The following is a 20,801-nucleotide window of genomic DNA, read 5'->3' on the forward strand; positions in this document are numbered from 1 at the left end:
GCTGCCTTCTCGAGCTCCTCTCAAATGCAGGCTTACGGGCCTAATGTCACACTGTGCTGTCGGTGGGCCTATTGGGCCTTCTGCGGGCCTGAATCCTGGCCCAGGTTGGGTTTCTAGTCGTATTCAGGCCGTGGTGGCCCATTAGGTGGCAGTTTTAAAAAAAAAATTCCAGCTTTTTGGTTCTGTTTTTTGCATTATTTATTTTCTTTTGTTTTTTGCTTTATTTTTTAATTCTTTTTGCTTTTAGGTCAGCAAAATTATAAACTGTCTGTTAGTGCCATTAGTTTTAGAAAAAATATAAACTTTCTATTAGTGCCATTAGTTCTTTATGAAAATTCTTTTTGCTGTATTTAGTTTTTTTGTTTTCTTTTTTTGCTATATTTATTTTGTTTTGTTTCTACTTACAACAAAAAACTTATTTATTTTATTTTATTTTGTTTCTAATTACTTATTTATTTTACTTTATGATAATTCTTTCTGCTATTAAAGTTTCTATCAAAAAAAGTTCTTTATGAAAATTCTTTTTGCTTTTAATGATTAAAAATAAAAAAGAGGCGCAATGCGCGTTGATTATCTTCAAGCCTTTCGAAATAGTGTAGACTGCACTGCACATAGCTCGATGCAGTCTACCTTATTCCTCAAGGCTTGAAGCTAAGCAACGTGAGCATTGCGCCTCTTCTTCATCGTCTCTGCACTCAGGGCTTATAAACCGCTCCTAGTGCCTCTCAGCTAGTGAGGTGGGACTAAAAAACGGCTTAGCTAGTAAGAAACTCTAGTACCGGTTCGTGCCACGAACAGGTACTAAAGGTGCTCGTGGGGCCACAGCCTCATTAGTACCGGTTCGTGGCACCAACAGGGACCAAAGGGTGGAATTGGTCCCGGTTCGTGCCACCAACCGGGACCAATGGCCTTGCACAATGGCGTGGTGGTGAGTTTAGTCCCAGCTCGCTAGCTAAGAGAGAGCCGCACCTGTTTATAAGGTGCGGTGCGCCTGAGCTGTCGAGCTCCTCTCTAAAGCAGGCTTACGAGCCTAACCTCTCTGTACATGCCTGTGGGCCTACTGGGCCTTCTGCGGGCCTGAATCCTGGCCCATGGATGGGTTTCTAATCGTATTCAGGCCGTGGTGGCCCAGTAGGTGGCATAATTTTTAATTTTTGGCCTGTTATTTTTCATGCATTTACTAATTATTTTGAGCTATAAGACCCTAAAATTGAAAAGCATTTCAAATGAACTCTGAAAAGGTTGAAAGTTGGCATGGTATCATCATTTCATCCACATAGCATGTGCAAGAAAGTTGAGAGGGTTACGGCAAAAACTAGATGCACTTCTTGTACAAAACGGACAATGGTATCATACTCGTCTATTACAAAGTTGGCATGGTATCATCATAATAGTTGCGGGAGAAAGTCTTCACTTTTTCTTCGCTTGTGTCATTTGCTTATTGCGCCGTAACCATGGATAATCTTCATGGTTTATCAGGATGCTTGGGTCAGCCTTGACTTTGAAGGGAGGAATTTCATGAAACTTTTCATAATTTTCAGACACGTCTGTCTTGCCCTCCACTCCCACAATGTCCCTTTTTCCTGAAAGAACTATGTGCTGCTTTGGCTCATCGTATGATGTATTCGCTTCCTTATCTTTTCTTTTCCTCGGTCTGGTAGACATGTCCTTCACATAGATAACCTGTGCCACATCATTTGCTAGGACGAACGGTTCGTCAGTGTACCCAAGATTGTTCAGATCCACTGTTGTCATTCCGTACTGTGGGTCTACCTATACCCCGCCTCCTGACAGATTGACCCATTTGCACTTAAACAAAGGGACCTTAAAATCATGTCCGTAGTCAAGTTCCCATATGTCCATTATGTAACCATAATATGTGTCCTTTCCCCTCTCGGTTGCTGCATCAAAGCGGACACCGCTGTTTTGGTTGGTGCTCTTTTGATCTTGGGCGATCGTGTAAAATGTATTCCCATTTATCTCGTATCCTTTGTAAGTCAATACAGTCGAAGATGGTCCCCTGGACAACGAGTACAACTCATCACAAACAGTGGTGTCACCTCTAAGACGTGTTTCCAACCAACTGCTGAAAGTCCTGATGTGTTCACATGTAATCCAGTCGTCACACTGCTCCGGGTGTTTGGAGCGCAGACTGTTCTTGTGTTCATCGACATACGGGGTCACCAAGGTAGAGTTCTGTAGAACTGTGTAGTGTGCTTGAGACCAAGAATATCCGTCCCTGCATATTATTGAGTCCCCCCCTCCAAGCATGCCTTTTCCAGTCAGTCTCCCCTCATACTGCGATTTAGGGAGACCTATCTTCTTAAGGCTAGGAATGAAGTCAACACAAAACCCAATGACATCCTCTGTTTGATGGCCCATGGAGATGCTTCCTTCTGGCCTAGCGCGGTTACGAACATATTTCTTTAGGACTCCCATGAACCTCTCAAAGGGGAACATATTGTGTAGAAATACCGGCCCCAGAATGACAATCTCGTCGACTAGATGAACTAGGACGTGCGTCATGATATTGAAGAAGGATGGTGGGAACACCAGCTCGAAACTGACAAGACATTGCGCCACATCACTCCTTAGCCTTGGTATGATTTCTGGATCGATCACCTTCTGAGAGATTGCATTGAGGAATGCACATAGCTTCACAATGGCTAATCGGACGTTTTCCGATAGAAGCCCCCTCAATGCAACCGGAAGCAGTTGCGTCATAATCACGTGGCAGTCATGAGACTTTAGGTTCTGGAACTTTTTCTCTGGCATATTTATTATTCCCTTTATATTCGACGAGAAGCCAGTCGGGACCTTCATACTGAGCAGGCATTCAAAGAAGATTTCTTTCTCTTCTTTCGTAAGAGCGTAGCTGGCAGGACCTTCATACTGCTTCGGAGGCATGCCGTCTTTTTCGTGCAAACGTTGCAGGTCCTCCCGTGCCTCAGGTGTATCTTTTGTCTTCCCATACACGCCCAAGAAGCCTAGCAGGTTCACGCAAAGGTTCTTCGTCACGTGCATCACGTCGATTGAAGAGCGGACCTCTAGCTCTTTCCAGTAGGGTAGGTCCCAAAATATAGATTTCTTCTTCCACATGGGTGCGTGTCCCTCAGTGTCATTCGGAACAGCTAGTCCGCCGGGACCCTTTCCAAAGATTACGTGTAAATCATTGACCATAGCAAGTACGTGATCACTGGTACGCATGGCGGGCTTCTTCCGGTGATCTGCCTCGCCTTTGAAATGCTTGCCTTTCTTTCGACATTGATGGTTGGTCGGAAGAAATCGACGATGGCCCAGGTACACATTCTTCCTGCTTTTGTCCAGGTATATACTTTCAGTGTCATCTAAACAGTGCGTGCATGCGTGGTATCCCTTGTTTGTCTGTCCTGAAAGGTTACTGAGAGCGGGCCAATCGTTGATGGTTACAAACAGCAACGCGTGCATGTTAAATTCGTCCTGTTTGTGCTCATCCCACGTACGTACACCGTTTCCATTCCACAGCTGTAAAAGTTCTTCAACTAATGGCCTTAGGTACACATCAATGTCGTTGCCGGGTTGCTTAGGGCATTGGATGAGAACTGGCATCATAATGAACTTCCGCTTCATGCACATCCAAGGAGGAAGGTTATACATACATAGAGTCACGGGCCAGGTGTTGTGATTGCTGCTCTGCTCCCCGAAAGGATTAATGCCATCCGCGCTTAAACCAAACCATACGTTCCTTGGGTCAGCTGCAAACTCAGCCCAGTACTTTCTCTCGATTTTTCTCCACTGCGACCCGTCAGCGGGTGCTCTCAACTTCCTATCTTTCTTACGGTCCTCACTGTGCCATCACATCAACTTGGCATGCTCTTCGTTTCTGAACAGACGTTTCAACCGTGGTATTATAGGAGCATACCACATCACCTTCGCAGGAACCCTCTTCCTGGGGGGCTGGCCGTCAACATCACCAGGGTCATCTCGTCTGATCTTATACCGCAATGCACCGCATACCGGGCATGCGTTCAGATCCTTGTACGCACCGCGGTAGAGGATGCAGTCATTAGGGCATGCATGTATCTTCTGCACCTCCAATCCTAGAGGGCATACGACCTTCTTTGCTGCGTATGTACTGTCGGGCAATTCGTTATCCTTGGGAAGCTTCTTCTTCAATATTTTCAATAGCTTCTCAAATCCTTTGTCAGGCACAGCATTCTCTGCCTTCCACTGCAGCAATTCCAGTACGGTACCGAGCTTTGTGTTGCCATCTTTGCAATTGGGGTACAACCCTTTTTGTGATCCTCTAACATGCGATCGAACTTCAGCTTCTCCTTTTGACTTTCGCATTGCGTCCTTGCATCGACAATGACCCGGAGGAGATCATCATCATCGGGCACTGGTTCCTCTTGATCTTCAGCAGCTTCCCCCCTTGCAGCATCATTGGGCACATCGTCTGGTTCCTCTTGATCTTCAGCAGCTTCCCCCGTTGCAGCATCACCGTATTCAGGGGGCACATAGTTGTCATCGTCCTCTTCTTCTTCGCCGTCTTCCATCATAACCCCCATTTCTCCGTGCCTCGTCCAAACATTATAGTGTGGCATGAAACCCTTGTAAAGCAGGTGGGTGTGAAGGATTTTCCGGTCAGAGTAAGACTTCGTATTCCCACATGTAGGGAATGGACAACACATAAAACCATTCTGCTTGTTTGCCTCAGCCACTTCGAGAAAATCATGCACGCCCTTAATGTACTCGGAGGTGTGTCTGTCACCGTGCATCCATTGCCGGTTCATCTGCGTGCATTATATATAATTAAGTGTGTCAAAAACCATTAAAGAACATCATGAATAGATAATTAAGTGACCAAATTAATAGAAGTTCATCATCACATTAGAACCAAAGTACATACATAGTTCTCATCTAACAACATATATATAGCTCTCCAGAGCATCTAATTAATTAAACCATACATTGAAACTATATAAAACATTTCAATGCGAAAACAAATGCGATCATAATCGCAACCAAGGTAACAATTGATCCAACGGCATAATGATACCAAGCCTCGGTATGAATGGCATATTTTCTAATCTTTCTAATCTTCAAGCGCATTGCATCCATCTTGATCTTGTGATCATCGACGACATCCGCAACATGCAACTCCAATATCATCTTCTCCTCCTCAATTTTTATTTATTTTTTCCTTCAAGTAATTGTTTTCTTCTTCAACTAAATTTAACCTCTCGACAACAGGGTCGGTTATAATTTCCGGATCAACCACCTCCTAGATAAATAAAATCTATGTCACGTTGGTCGGTATATTTGTCATAAACAATAAATGAACCAAATAGTTATAAAAAGATAATATATACCACATCCGAATCATAGACATGACGAGGGCCGACGGGGGCGGATACCAAAACCATCGCACTATGTAATAAGAAGGAATAATAAAAGTAACAAAATTAGACAAGTAACTATCTAAAGTAAGAATTTTTTCCTTTCAGAAAGAAGATAAGAACAAGAGGCTCACCACGGTGGTGCTGGCGACGAGATCGGCGCGGGCGATCGACAGCGGTGAAGACGGGGACGGGACGTGACAGACCGCTAAACCTAGACAAATCTCGGGAAAAATGAAGCTCGGAGGTCGAGTTTCGAGAGGACAAAGATTAACTAGTGTGGCTAAGACATTTCATCGAACACCTCATGTGCATAGGAGGTGAGCTAGAGCACCCAAATGCCCTGCCCTCGCCGGCCAGAAAAAACAGAGCACTCTGGAGTGCTCTGCTGTGGCGATGGGGTATATATAGGGAACTCATTGGTCCCGGTTGGTGGCACCAACCGGTACTAAAGGCCATTGGTCACGGTTTGTCCCACCAACCGGGACCAAAGGGTCCGGACGAACCGGGACCAATGCCCCCACGAGGCCCGGCAGGTCCCTGGCCGCACGAACCGGGACCAATGCTCACATTAGTCCCGGTTCGTGACTGAACCGGGGCTAACGTGAAAACTGTCCTGTGACCTAAACCCCTTTTCCTACTAGTGTACTATTAACCTCCATTAATTTGTACAAGTTCTAGGTGCTTCATCCACATCACACACAAAACTAAATGCTCTAAGTTGCTGACATTTTACTTTGAACTCAGTTTAAAATTAATTCAAACTCATCTCAGGCCATAAGTTGCAGACATTTTTCTATTTGTAATTACTCGAATATGTTATATGCAGTCTAAGCAAAATACAGCAAGTTATTTCAGTGGTTATTGCCTGCGCCCTGATATAGAGAGAGATCACCACATTTTACTCAAATAAGATTAGCTACATCTAACACAACCAGAATAAAGGGGGTGATGGATTAGAACCAAAATACACAAATAAAAACACAGGTATGTAACTTCCAAAAGGATACCTGAAGGTTGGAGTTCTCTTCTCCGGCGTCGGCGGATGGCGGATCTAGCCGCCGTCGGATGGCGGAGGTAGGTACCGGGTGTGGTGACGGGGTGGCGCGGAGGAGGAGAATGGAGGTGCGGGGATGGGGCGGCCTCTCCGTTGTACGCCGGACCACGGCGAGGTCGCAGCGTAGCAGCCGGCGAGGTCGCAGCTCAGCACACGGCAAGGTCAACCGCCGGAGCCCTGTATCCCTATCTGCTCCTGTTCTCTGTTCCGGTTCGCTCAAACTTGGGGCAGCAAACCTATTCTGTACTTAGCTGAGGTGATTTCTGCAAAAACTAGAGGGTGGGGCGTTCGGCTTCCATCCCCTCCCTTCATTCTGTACCCAGCGTTCGGGATGTGCACGGTGCAGCCGGAGCACGGATTTCTTTGGAGCACAGGATATTTTCCCGTGACCACCATGGTTGCCAAGGGGGGCATTTCCGTGTGGCCTTCTTGTCCAACGGATGTGAAGCCACGTCGGGCTGGCTATACTCGTCGGAGACTGGCGCCTGGAGCGAGCGCGCCTCCCTTGATCACCCCAATGTTGTAGATGACTTTGAGTATGGACCGTATGGTATGACCAGCGTCCTCGTGGACGGTGCACTCTACTTCAACGGCAAATGCATCATCAAGTACCACCTAGGTACGCTCCACTTGTCAATGTTGGAGAAGCCGAAGCAGATCGATGGCAATGGTCTTCTCATGAGGACGGAAGACTGTGGGCTGGGATTTGCTTCTGTGGTTGATCTCACAGATCTAACCCTGTGGTCGAGGGATACCGAGCTCGAGGGTTGGGCAAAGCTCAGGGTAATTGATCTTAGCACGCTACTCCCTGATGGTGCCCTCTGGATCCCACCACTTGAATATGGGAGTAGTATGTCGGGTGCATGGGTGAGTGGCTTCGCCGAAGGTACCCAAGTCATTTTTGTGAGCACAAGTTTTGGTTCCTACATGGTCAACCTCAAAGCAGGGCTAGTCACGAGGCTGTCTGCTCCAGTCAGGAGGGTGTCTCGTCCTAGCAGAAAATTCTTTCCCTACACGAGCTTCTACATCCCAGGTATTATTCATGTGCACATTTGTAACCATGTTTGTATGGCACTTGGCAAGTAATCATACACATGTTGATATGATATACTTCCCGAATTCTTGCATTTCTGCAGCAACGAATGCAGTTCCTATTGGCCAGGGGGAGTGAGCTGATGTTTTAAGTGTTTAGCAAGCTCAAGCTGCTGGAGCAAGGGCTTCTGGATCGAGTTGGTAGAAGACTAGAAGTGATGCTAGATATGGGTATGTATGTGTGGCTTTGGATCTGTAAGGTTGTTGTTCGTGTTAGTCTTTAATTTATGGAACTCTGTTTAAGAAGCCTTTAGATATGGGTATGTGGGCACGAGTGTGGCTTTCGATCTGTGAGGCTGCTGCTGGTGTTAGTCTTTAGTTTATGGAACTCTGTTTAAGAAGTTGTTGCTTCCGTACTCGCAGTTTGTAGGAACTTTGTGTAGGAAGTTGTTGCTTCTGTACTTTCTAAGCAGGATCTAATATCATCAGGAAAATACCTTCAGTTCTTGACATTTCTTTCTCTCCTTTTCTTTGGGAAATGTGTCTTGACTTCAGATGAGGTCTAAGCAGTCATGCCCTTAACCGGTTAACCCTGCCGAGCATGGTGCTGCATATGCATTTTGCTAGTCAGCAATACACAGCAGCAGCAGCATTTCTCACCTATTCTACTGAAGATAGATACAAGGCAGAAGATGCAGTCTCTGAAGTCTGAACACGCAAGATGATCAACTCATAGCATCTGATATGTGCTACTAGTATACAAGAACAGCTGGTATACAGGTGAGAATCAGCAAGCTGTTAGGAGTTCCTAGGTAAAAAACAATTGACATTATCAGCTGGATCAGCTACTGTCCAAACCAATAGTTGTTTAATTTTTACCAGCTCTTTGTCATCTGATTTTAGGGTGTTTGATTTTACCAGCTCATGTCATCTGATTCGTTCTGGTGTTGCAGCATTCATCGTGCCAATACTCAGTCTTGTTAAATTTCTTGACTTTGCTGAGAAATGTTACGTATCAGTTTTATTTGTGGCTTTATATCAAGATTCTGTTGGGTCAAACTACATGATAAGAGGAGTAGAATTACTGCCAAACTACTGAGGACCTAGTTGGTGTTGTAATGTACTTCATCCGTTCACATTTATAAGATGTTCTCACGTTTTTCTGATTCAGATGTATATAAATGCATTTTAGTGTCCATGTTCACTCATTTTAGTCCGTATGTAGTCCTATTGAAATATCCAAAACATCTTATAATTGTGAATGGAGGGAGTATGTCACAGTAAACAGAATGGGGAGCAAAAATAGCTAATCCTTAACACAGCGATGATGTAGTTTAGTTTGGCGGGGTTTTGAAGCATCTCAGCCCCCATATAACTTTTTATTAAAAAAAATAATAGTAAACCAGCAATGCTGACAAAGTCCGTCAGGTCACAAAGGAAAAATATATTCCTCTTGACATCTGTTTCCTTTAAAGAACCCAGGCCAGATCTTGAGCACCCGGTCTGCATTTGCAATTTGTAAATGTTAGATGACTATAACTTGTTGTCGCAAAAAAATGCTAAGTAACCTCAGAAATAATGACCTCTATGGTTCTGGTCTACATTTCGCGTTATTGGAGCTGATGTTCGTTTAATGCTTGGGAAAGCAATTTGGAGGTGAAAATAATATATTGAATTTACTCTCTTCTATTCGTCTAACAGATGATCTGTCCGGCTCAGTTTCATTCCTTGAAAATTCCTGAATAGTAGTTTCAGCATTTTAAGGCATGCACTTGGATATAAAAATATTGGTATTATTGCGCTCATCTTCTGTATGTGCATGGTTGATAAAGCACTGCAGAACCTGAAGAGCTTTTCAACTTGGCTGCATCGAGATAATAAGGATTCAATCTTGTGTTAAGTAGTACTCCCTCCGTCCCATAATATAGGACGTTTTGTGTCAAAAAACGTCTTACATTATGGGACGGAGGGAGTACCTTTTATGCATCTTATACTTGAGCTTCTACATTTCAGGAATTCAGGGAGATAGAAAAGAAGATGGAGCAAGTTCTCTAATGTCCTGCAGTCTTAGAAACAGGCTCGAACCCTACAAGTAACATGAGATTTGATTTTAGAAACAAAGGACTTGTCCACAGGCAAACACGAAAAGATCAAAAGTATTGTATCATCATCAAAGAATAGTAGCACGTCACTTTTGGCTGCGAAGGATACTACTGTAGTACTGACTTAAATATTTTTCCATAATGTGGAAGGCAGTCATCTCAGGCTCTGTTGCAGAGTATGGCATTCATTGGGATGAGTTTTACTCGTTGAAGAAGCTTCGCCGCATCGTCCATGCTCTCACCCTGCATTTGCCTTCGGGTTGCAACACGGCAATGGTTGATTGCAACCCGGCATCATCGTCAAAGAATAGTAGCATGTCGCTTTTGGCTGCAATACATATTTCAGTCTGAAGAATACTACTGTAGTACTCTGTAATATAAGACGTTTTATACACTTGTTGAGGTATTTTTGTATTGACTTTGGCAGAAATACCTTCAAACGAGTAGCCATCATTTTCACGATAATATTGTACACCACATTACACAAACTGATTGGTCTAAATTGAGTTACCTTCTCTGAAGAATTAACCTTTGGGATAATCACAATTGCAGTATCATTCCATCCAGACAGAATAGTGCACGTATGCACCGCTTGCAGAACCTCCTCAACCAAATCATCCCCTAACATGGGCCAAAATCTTTTATAAAAAGTACATGGAGTTCGTCTGGTCCTGGGGCTTTTAAATCTCCAATGGCAAAAGGAGCATTTCGAACATCTTCAACAGAGTAAGGAGTAAGAAGGTTATGGATCTCACCAGACACTCTTCTTTAAACAAAAAGATAACACTTTCTGGTCTGGTCGCAAAACTTCTGAGATAAAAAGATTAGAAAAATAGCTCGTTATACGGTCCTTCAATTTCGTACCTTGCCGCGAAACACCCTTATCATCAAGAAATTTTTCTAATATTATTTATCCTTTTTCTGCCCATATCCGCATTATTGAAAAAAAAAGTATTACGATCCCCATGGATCAGCCGATTTGTGTGAGCTATCTGAAGCGAGAAAGTTTCTTCTTGATTCAAAAGATTCTCAATGAGAACAATAATTTCCTTTTGGCGTGAACGGGATTCACATTCATAGGAGCACACCTCAACTTCTCTAATTCTTTTTCTTAAATTGTTCATTCTTCTATTTGATCCCTTCAGAGTATTACGATCCCAAGAATGCAGATTTGGGTTCTTCAATGAGATTGATGACATCGATCAACTCAGAAGATTTCGTTTCATGTTCTCTGCTCTACTACATTGGCACTCACTCCGATGTCGCCAGATGGGCGGCAAAGTTTGTAGTACAAGAGATGGACTGACGTTGGCCGTTTTGTTCGGGAGCGAAGGAGTCGGTGCATCTAGGACGATACCTATTCCAGTGCGGGGTGGAAGGTTTAAAACAAGGCGGTTGAGGAATTCCCCCTTATTTGTTCGGGTGAAGGTAACAAATCTTTTTTTTGGGGGGGGGGGGGGGGGGTGAAGGTAACAAATCAGAGGGACGTGAGGAGAAAGGATGTCCCTTTGCAGCGGACTACACTATTGAGCCTTGAGAAGCCATGCCAATGCAAAGTGCTTCAGGTTTAAGGTCGAACGCAAACCAACTTGCGGTTGGATGGTGAGGAAGACAGTGGTATCCCATTACAAAGAGTTCAAGTCCTAGACTTGACATTAATGCTTGCATTTTTTTGGATTTATTCCAAACCTTTCGGCGATATGCATTCAGTGGGAGGAGATGTTCCCGTCGACTACGAAGGTGTCTGTGGCGACTTCGTCAATCTCAAGATGATGTGCCGGCTCAGTCTCTCGGAGATACTCACAAAGATAGGTTGTGCGTGGGCGCGTTCACTGGGATGAGTGTATGTGTATGTATGAGCATCTGTGTCTGTACTGTGTTAAAAAAAATTCAAGATCAAACAAGTTATGATTTTACTTATTTGGCGTATTTTGTGATGTTGTTTAGAACGCGTTTTTTTTCACACAGTACAGAACAAGCGCTCATATACATGCGCATACACTCACCCCTATGAACGCACACACGCATATACTACCCCTATAAGCACCTCTGAAAGACTGAGCCGGCATATCATCTTCAAATTTACGAAGGGTCTACGAGAACGTCTCCTCCCACTGAATGCGCATCGCCGGAAATCCTGAAATAAACGTAGAAATAAATGCGAGCATCAGGATTTGAATCTTGGTGGACTGGGTACCACAGTCCCTCCAACCATCCAATCACACAATCACAAGTTGGTTCGTTTTGCTCTAGAACGCGTTGCTTGGTAAAGGGCGTGTTTGGTTACCCGCATCGAGTCCAACCAGGCCCGCGCGGGAAGGGAGAGGCCTGTTTGGTTGCCTGGTTTTCCTGTTGGGCCTGCATCGCACGCTCCTCAAAGCAGCATAGAGCCTGGCTCGCTGGAAACGCTCGATCGGCAGTTTCTCGCGAGCCAGGCTGAGTGCGGTGCGAGGTCGCACGGGCGGGAGCGAGGCGAGGGCGAGGGGGGATGGCGGGAGATGGAAATCTGGCGCGCCGTCCCGGCGCCAAATTAGCCTCACCCTCCTTTCACTCGCTCACCCATAGCCACTGCCCCCTTTCTTCCCTACTGCCTCACCACCGGCGGCGGCTGCGATTTCAGATCTACGCTATAGGCAGCGGCGGCGGCGGAAGAGGCGGCGGCGTTTGCGGCGGATCTGGTGCTGCCCTTGCTGTTGGCCACCGTCTAGTCGACCTAGTCTGTGCCATGGCTCCCCCTACGCCGTCCTCGTCTCCGATGCCGGTAAGCAGCACCCCCTCCCCCTTTGTTAGCTTAGTGGTTAGGCCATTAAGCTAGGTGTAGGATCGATTTCCCACTGAACGAACCGTCGATGTCGACTAGGTTCTGGAACCGGGACTAAAGGGTCGTTACTAAAGCCTCCCCCTTTGGTCCCGGTTCTTACACGAACCGGGACTAAAGGCCCTTCACGTGGCCACTGCCTGGAGGTCCACCTTTAGTCCCGGTTGGTAATTTTATGATTTTTTTGAATTTTTTTTATTTTTAAATTTTTAAATTTTTTTAATCTCTAATCACCCCTCATCACTGCTCAATTTAACCTCCAATCTCTAATCACCCCTCATCATTCCAAATCATCTAACTTCCCGGACGGTCACCCATCCTCTCACTACTCCAGCCTGAGCACGCTTAACTTCCGGGTTCTATTCTCCCTCGTTTCCAAGTCTGCACTTGTTGTTTTCCTGACAATAGTAAGATGTCAATCCTATTAACCCTCAGGAATTTAGCTTGAGCATGAAGTCACACATTTCACTGTTTGAGTTTGAAACTATTGTTCTAAAAAACAATAATTATTTAGTAACACTAATATTTCTTGATAAGTAGTTTGACCATAGTTTGACCAGATTTGACCAAAATTCAAAAAAACTGAAATAATTATTTAGTAATACTAATATTTCTTGAATAATTAGTTTGACCATTGTTTGACCACAGTTTGACCAGATTTGACCAAAATTCAAAAAAACTAAAATAATTATTTAGTAACACTAATATTCTTGAATAATTATTTAGTAACATTAATACTTCTTGAATAAGTAGTTTGACCATAGTTTGACCAGATTTAACAAAAATTCAAAAAAACTGAAATTTGAGCATAACTTTTTTTCCTTTTAGAATTTGAGGATTCTAAAAATTTGCAAACAGGCCGTGGAAAAGACAAAATCGGATGCGGATTTTCGTGCTGAACATTTTGATATATTATACTTTTTTTTCTGACATCGTATGCAAAAGTTATAGCCGTTTTACATTTTTCCTACACTTTTTGCAAAACATGTCCAAATTTAAGTTTTTAAATTTTCCTAAAATTCTCACTGATATGAAGTTCACATATGTGCTGGCTGGCTAGGAGGGGTCAGCGCATGATACTAACATTCTCACTGATAGCATGAGTCGACCTGATGGGATCAACATCCCCGACGACAAGTTCTACCTTGGAGATGCTGGCTATGCATGTCGGCCGGGTATTCTTCCACCCTTCAGGAAAACAAGATACCATCTCAACGAGTTCTCTGGTAGGAACTATCCTAGGACTGCACAGGAGTTGTTTAATCTCAGACACTCCAGCCTTAGAGTAACTGTTGAGAGGGCATTTGGAGCTCTGAAGAATAGGTTTAAGATCCTGGATCAGAAGCCATTCCACCCATACTCCACTCAGGTTAAGCTAGTTCTTGCTTGTTGCATTCTGCATAACTGGATCCTCCGGTGGGGCTTTGATGAACACGTGCCTGAGGAGGAAGATGTCGAGCCTGACGATGTTGTTAGCTCCGGCCATGGTGTGGAGGCATTTGACAATGACGCTTGAAAGAACAAAAAGTTGGAGTGGGCAGAGGCGACGTGGCTTAACAGAGGTCAGTGCAGGATTTGAAGAAGATGGAAGAAGAACAAGAAGCAGCAGCAGCAGCAGTAGAAGCAGAAGCAGAAGTAGAAGAAGAGGAAAGGAAGAGGAAGATCTGATAGCACCGATGAACTATCCCCTATTTAGCCAATGTCTCTTAATAATTTGAACTGTCATTTGATAGTAGTTAGGATGAACTGTCATTTGTTTAAGTAGATGGCGCTACATTCTGTATGGTAAGCTCACCACTAGTTAGAAGTGGTGACAACACCTTATGCAGGTTGCAACCAAACACCATATCATATGTGCGCCTAATGCAATGCGGGCAACCAAACGCCGAGTCGAAAATGGTTGTCCCATGCAACTAGGGGCACGCAGGCAACCAAACTATATGCATCTGGGGTTTTTTGGCCTGCATCTCCTCAAACCGGCTCAATAGAGCCAGGCGAGTTTTTTGACTTGCATCCCTTCAAACCGGCTCAATAGAGCTAGGCGAGTTTTTTGGCCTGCATCCCTTCAAACCGGCTCAATAAAGCCAGACTCGCCGGGCCAGGCTGAATCGGCAATGTAACCAAACACGTCCAAAAGTGTAGCATGGTGTACGTGCCAGCCACGGAGCACGATGAAATGAAGCGGCGCGAACGCACGACACTGATTGCACGAACCCACACGAAGCGAGACTTCCGTAGATTCTGGACTCCTCCCCCCACCCAAACCCTCGCCTCCGCCGCACCATCACCGTGCCGCCGCCGCCAGCGCTGATGGACGGGCCCGTAGAGGATCCCTTCCTCCGCCTTTAGCCGGAGCTCGTCGAGGAGGTCCTCCTCCGCCTTCCGCCGGAGGAGCCCGCCTGCCTCGTCCGCGCCTCCGCCGTCCGCAAGCCCTGGCGCCGCGTCCTCGCCAGCGCGGGCTTTCGCCGCCGCTACCGTGAATTCCACGGACCACCTCCGGTCCTCGGGATCGTCCAAGAGGACGCCAGCTTCCGCCCCATATCGGCGCTCCCTGCCCAGCCTGTCCGCTCCCGCTGGGCTAAAGTGAAGGCCCTGGACTGCCGCCACGGCCGCTACCTATTCGAGTCCTACAGCCGGTACTTCGGGGAAGGGGAGCCCGTTTACATAACCATCGCGGACCCTCTGACGGGCCACGAGCTCCGCCTGCGCACACCGGTGGACGACGGCGTGCTCTGGTTCAGCGCGGCGGTGCTCTGCGCCGCACAAGGCTGCGACCACCACGGTTGCCAAGGAGGGCACTTCTGTGTGGTCATCGTGACCACCAATCATCAGAAAAAAGTCACAGCGGGATGGATGTACTCGTCGGAGACTCGTGTGTGGACCGAGCTCACCTCTGTTCATCACCCCGATATCACCAAGTATACCTATAACCGAGGTTCGCCAAGCGTCCTTGTGGGTGATGCACTCTACTTTGACTTGGATGGCATTATCAAGTGCCAACTTGGTACACTTCGCTTGTCAATGTTTGAGAGGCCGACCGATGCCAAGGGGCATGTCATGACGGCGGAAGATGGGGGGCTCGGATTCGCTGCCGTGGTTGATGTCACAAACCTGACCATTTGGTCAATGCAGACCGGACCAGAGGGAGCCATGGGATGGGCAAAACTCAGGGTAATCGATCTTACGACGCTGCTCCCTGACAGGGCCCTTTCGATTCCAGCACCTGAAGATGGAATTAGTGGCATCGCCGAAGGCACCCAAATCATTTTTGTGAGCTCATGTGTTGGTACCTATATGGTCGATCTCAAGTCAAGGCGAGTTAGGAAGGTATCTGATCCTGGCAGAAAAGTCTTTCCCTACATGAGATTCTACATCCCAGGAATTATTACTTATGTAAATATATACAACCCTGCAAAATCCCGTTTTACGATCTGTCAGTCCATATTTTCTTAATGATCCTCTGAACTTGTGGATTTACCTGGCGTGTTTGTGCCTTGTGGTCGGTGTGTAAGCAAAATGTACATTCAGTTAAACCTGATTCATCAATCAGTTGATTTTATGTTCTAATTTCTTGCATTTCTGCAGCAATGGAAGCAGCTTCTATGGGCCAGGGGCAGTGAGCTGGTGCTTTAGTGTTTGTCAAGCTCTACTTGCTGGAGCAAGTTGGTGGAGGTGGAAGTAGTGATGTTTTGCACAAGTATGGCTCTGCATCTGTGAGGTTACTGCTGGTGTTAGTTTTGGGCTCTGGAACTTCGTTAGCAAGTTGTTGCTTCCGTGCTTTGCAGTTTGTAAAGATCTTTTCAGTCATTTTGTGATCTTGTGAAATATGCTGACACGAGCGCGACTCAAAGATTGTTTGCCATGGGAAAAGACCTGAATGGTTTCGAAATCTAAGTGTGGACACTTATTAGGTACTCCCTCCGTTCCATAATTCTTGTCGTGGTTTTAGGTCAAAACTGATTCTTGTCGTGGAAAGGAGGGAGTACTTTCTAATAAGCAGGTTCTAACTTGATCTTGGAAAAATACCAGGTCTTCAAGTATTTCTTTCCATTCTTTACATGTCTGGTCTCTATTTTTATCCCGGAGAAGCGACTCTGTTGCATCTGAGGTCTAAACAGTTAAACACTGTCAGGCCATAGCCCACAGCAAACCCCTACTCTGATCGTCTCTTCAGAAATTGCAGCTATTTCTTCAGTTAAAGCGACCTACTGTTCAGATTCAGACAACGGATGCAAAGTGGAATCTTGTAATCTTGGACGTCCAAGCAGCATCCAGCGGCCCAAGTTGAATTTCCTCGATTAGAGCACTTTGGTTTGTCACCGTTCCCAGCTCTTTACCTTCACCTCTTTTGCTTCAGTTGCTAGAACCGACCTCTTTTGCTTCAGTTGGTAGAACCATTTTGACTGTAATCTGGGCTGTAAAATCATGCACGGGATCAAAATATGCTGACACTAAACCCTCGCCGTCGCTAGTTGCGAGCTAAGCTATTTCAAAACTACTTATAACTCAAGAACTCCCCAAAAGTAGCTCCTTCGAGCTATGTTTTTCTGAATCCTTTCTTTAGGTTCTTATGATCATGTCAAATAAAAAAATTACAATTTTTTGTGTGACAAACATTAAGAAATGTTTTGAGTGCTTGCTAAGTTTCATCTTGGAATCACATTCATGGATGTCGTGGGAAACAAACAAAATTGATGCTTCGAAGATGCTAAACTTTCGAAAGCATTTTGAAGCGCTGATTTTATTTCCTTCCACGGCTTCCACAGATGTGATATGATGATGAAATTTGTAAGCACTCGAAAGTCGAAATATTTCTTAATGTTTGCCAAAATAATCAGGTTTTTATATATTTTTTATTAATCTTTTTTTACTATTCATGTCAATAGCATTTGAGCTTGAGCTCAGATTAGGATTTTCGCATAGTATTGGCTTATTCTTCTTCCACACTATGAAAGGTCCGCAACTCAGGCTATGTTGCAAACTATGGCACGCGTTGGGGTGTTGTCATCGTTGAAGTAGCTTCGCTCCACCATCCATGCTGTCGTCATGCATTTTCCTTCGGATTGATACGTGGCAGCAGCGAATTGATTTTCTTTTTGGGAGGTAATAAAATTACAAGCAGGTCCATGGACAACCTAGTGACCTACAAGCATTGAAGCAGCCGAAAGCGCCCCACCCAGAGCGGAGCAATCCTTGATGTACTAAACACTCGAGAAGTCGTCGTACTAAGGTCCCACTGGAGCAACACACCAAAGGAACAACTATCAGCGATAAAGAGAGTTGTAGATCGGAAGGATCAAACAAGTAAACACATGAACGAAGACTGGATCGAAATATATCTGCCAAAGACCATCATTGATCGAATCCCGCGAGATCTGATGAAGACCATCATTAAGAATGGGATCGAACGTCAGAGACATTATTCCTACTGAAAGACATCGCCGCCACCATACAACCCAACCAAGACGCTAAACCTAACAAGAACAAGAGCGGCCCCCTCCCCTTCGGCCGGTTTCTCAAGGTCATCCGCACCTCCATGGCCCAAAGGCCATCGCAGGCGGGTCAGAAAGGCGGCGACACTGACAGGAGGAGGAGAAAACCTAATTGCATGGGAGTCTTTTCATGGGAAGTACTAAACGCGTTGATCTACATCAACTCCTCTCTTTCCATTGGTGGATTGATTCGACACGCCATACGATGTATCCACTATTTTTCGAAAATACTTCCCTCAATAGTTCTTTTTCATTACAACTCATGTAGTTTTTCTTTCAAATTGAGAAATATTTTCGATATGAAGAAAAGAATCCATTGCATGGAAACATTATTCACATAGCATGGCGACATAGATAAGAGATTTTTTTCCCATCAAACGGGAAATCATTTCATTTTAAATGGAACGTCGATATTTCCATCTCACTAGAAAAATGCACGTGTCACACCAAAAAAACAAAGCTTCCATCACCTCAAAGATGCATGTTGCACTTCCTTGAAATAAGTGAGTGAATGTGAAATTTTCAGTTAAAAATAAGTCACAGAATTTGTTTTGTCTTCTAAAAGTCTAAAAATACATTGTTGTATGATGATTTTACATATTGTACTATCCAATATTATCGCCATCTCCTCCGCAAAAAATAATAATATTATCGTCTTCTCTTTTCTTTTTCTTTTTTCCTTCAAGGCAGCTCGACCAAACCCTCGACACCGCCGCACCCAAACCCAAACCCTCTTCCCCATGTAGTACTGGTTCCACTCTTCCCCAACCAAAACCCTAGACACCGCCGCACCATGCCGCCGGCGGCGGCGCTGATGGACGAGCTCGTAGAGCACCCGTTCCTCCGCCTTTCGCCGGAGCTCGTCGAGGAGGTATTTTTCCGCCTCCCGCCGGACGAGCCCGCCTGTCTCGTCCGTGCCTCCGCTGTCTGCAAGCCCTGGCGCCTCATCCTCGCGGATTCGGGCTTTCGCCGCCGCTACCGCGAGTTCCACGGAGCACCTCCCGTCCTGGGTTTCTTCCAGAAGGACGTCAGCTTCTTCCCCATCTCCGCCCTCCCCCATGGCCAGCCTAACGATCCTCGCTGGGTTCCCCTGGACTGCCGCCACGGCCGCGCCCTCTTCGCCTTCGCCCCCGCCATCTTCGCCTTCGACCCCGCCTACCGGAACGTCGTGGAAGGGGGGACCGTTGGACTAATTATCTGGGACCCTATGACGGGCCAAGGGTGCCGCCTACCCTCACCGGTGGACGACACTTTCGGCGAGCTCCGGTTCACGTTCAGTGCGGCGGTGTTATGCGCCGCACAAGGCTGCGACCACCACGGTTGCCAAGGAGGGCACTACCGTGTGGTCATCGTCACCACCAATCAGCGGCAAAGCGTCACATCGGGCTGGATGTACTCGTCGGAGACTCGAGTGTGGGGCAAGCTCACCTCTGTTCATCACCCCAATGTGGAGTATACCTATAACTTGGGTGCGCCTAGCGTCATTGTGGGTGATGCACTCTACTTCAACACTGGTGGCATCGTGGAGTGCCAACTTGGTACTCTCCCCTTGTCAATGTATGAGAAGCCGATCGATGGCAATGGGCGTCTCACGACGGCGGAAGATGGCAGGCTGGGATTCGCTGCCGTGGTTGATTTCACAAATCTAACTCTATGGTCAATGCAGAGTGGACCGGAGGGAGCCACGGGATGGGTAAAACTCAGGGCAATCGATCTTAAGAGGCTACTCCCTAATGGTGCCCTGCCAATCCCAGCCTATGAATTTGGGATTAGCAGGTGGGTGCGTGGAATGCTTGTCAGTGGCATCGCAGAGGGCACCCAAGTCATTTTTGTGAAAACACAAGTTGGTTCCTATATGGTTGATCTCAAGGCAGGGCGAGCCAGGAAGGTGTCTCGCCTTGGCAGAAAAATCTTTCCCTACATGAGCTTCTACATCCCAGGTACTATTACTTTTGTGCATACATATAAATCATGTACAATTCCTTGATACAATCTTTCAGTGAAATGAAAAGTAACTTTAGACATGACGACATATGTGCTCAAGAAAGAGACGTCTGAATTTACCTGTTGAGGAGAATGTACATACAGTTAAGCCTGATTCAATCAATCAATTGAGTTTATGTTATGATTTTCTTGCATTTCTGCAGCAATGGAAGTAGCCTGTAACGGCCAGGAGCAGTGAGCTGGTGCTTGAAGTTCTTTGGCAAAGCTTGAGTTGCTGCTAGAGTAAGTACTTTTGGATCAAAGGGGAGGTGGTAGTAGTAATGTTAGATATGGCCCAAGTGCAGCTCTGGATCTGTAGGAACGTTGTGTAAGTTGGGTTAAGGACCAATACTGCTGGTCTTAGCATTGGCGCGTGGAACTTTGCTTAGTAAGTTGCTGCGTCTGTGCTTTGCATCTGTGATGTTGCTGCTGGTGTCAGTTTTGGGTTTTGGAACTTCGTTAGCAAGTTGTTGCTTCCCTGCTTGCAGTTTGTAAAGATCTCTTCAGTCATTTTGCGATCTTGTGAAATATCATCTAGGTACTTTCTGATGAGCAGGGTCTGACTTGATCTAGAAAAATATCAGGTCCTAGCACACAGCAAATTCCCTGCTCTAATCCTTTCAGGCCCTAGCACACAACGAATCCCCTGCTCTAATCCTTTCATCAGAAACTGCAGCTATTTCTTCAGTTAAACACCCACTGTTCAGATTCAGACAACGGAGACAGTGGCACTATCTTCTAATCTTGGACGTCCAAGCAGCATCCAACGGCCCAAGTTCAATTCCCTCAATTAGAGCACTTGCTTTGTCACCTTCCCGCGCGTCCAACTTCACCTCTTTTGCTTCAGTTGGTAGGAGTATTTTGACCATAACCTGGGGTATAAAAGTCAGGTAAGAGCAGATTTTGATCTCAGACTAAACCCTATCCGCTGCCAAAAAA

At 45.7% G+C, this 20,801-nt stretch overlaps 2 protein-coding genes across 2 annotated transcripts; both read left to right on the forward strand.

Annotated features, from left to right (window-relative positions):
- Positions 1 to 14,610: 14,610 nt before the first annotated feature.
- On the forward strand, positions 14,611 to 16,297 carry LOC123123303 (uncharacterized). The gene is made up of 2 exons (XM_044543778.1): positions 14,611 to 15,766; positions 15,973 to 16,297. Exons 1-2 carry the CDS (start codon positions 15,241 to 15,243, stop codon positions 16,005 to 16,007), a joined length of 561 nt encoding a protein of 186 aa, XP_044399713.1. The 5' UTR covers positions 14,611 to 15,240; the 3' UTR covers positions 16,008 to 16,297.
- A 2,262-nt stretch (positions 16,298 to 18,559) lies between these two features.
- Positions 18,560 to 20,296, forward strand: LOC123123304 (uncharacterized). Its single transcript, XM_044543779.1, has 2 exons — positions 18,560 to 19,819; positions 20,027 to 20,296. Exons 1-2 carry the CDS (start codon positions 18,673 to 18,675, stop codon positions 20,059 to 20,061), a joined length of 1,182 nt encoding a protein of 393 aa, XP_044399714.1. The 5' UTR covers positions 18,560 to 18,672; the 3' UTR covers positions 20,062 to 20,296.
- Positions 20,297 to 20,801: the final 505 nt, after the last annotated feature.

This window comes from Triticum aestivum, chromosome 5D (assembly GCF_018294505.1).
Source record: "Triticum aestivum cultivar Chinese Spring chromosome 5D, IWGSC CS RefSeq v2.1, whole genome shotgun sequence".
NCBI lineage: Eukaryota > Viridiplantae > Streptophyta > Magnoliopsida > Poales > Poaceae > Triticum > Triticum aestivum.

Bases quoted from the DNA above. Each gene is read 5' to 3' on its own strand.
- LOC123123304 (XM_044543779.1), top strand. From the start codon at position 18,673: ATGCCGCCGGCGGCGGCGCTGATGGACGAGCTCGTAGAGCACCCGTTC. The intron at 19,820-20,026 runs GTACTATTACTT...GCATTTCTGCAG, and splicing joins CATGAGCTTCTACATCCCAG to CAATGGAAGTAGCCTGTAAC.
- LOC123123303 (XM_044543778.1), top strand. From the start codon at position 15,241: ATGTACTCGTCGGAGACTCGTGTGTGGACCGAGCTCACCTCTGTTCAT. The intron at 15,767-15,972 runs GAATTATTACTT...GCATTTCTGCAG, and splicing joins CATGAGATTCTACATCCCAG to CAATGGAAGCAGCTTCTATG.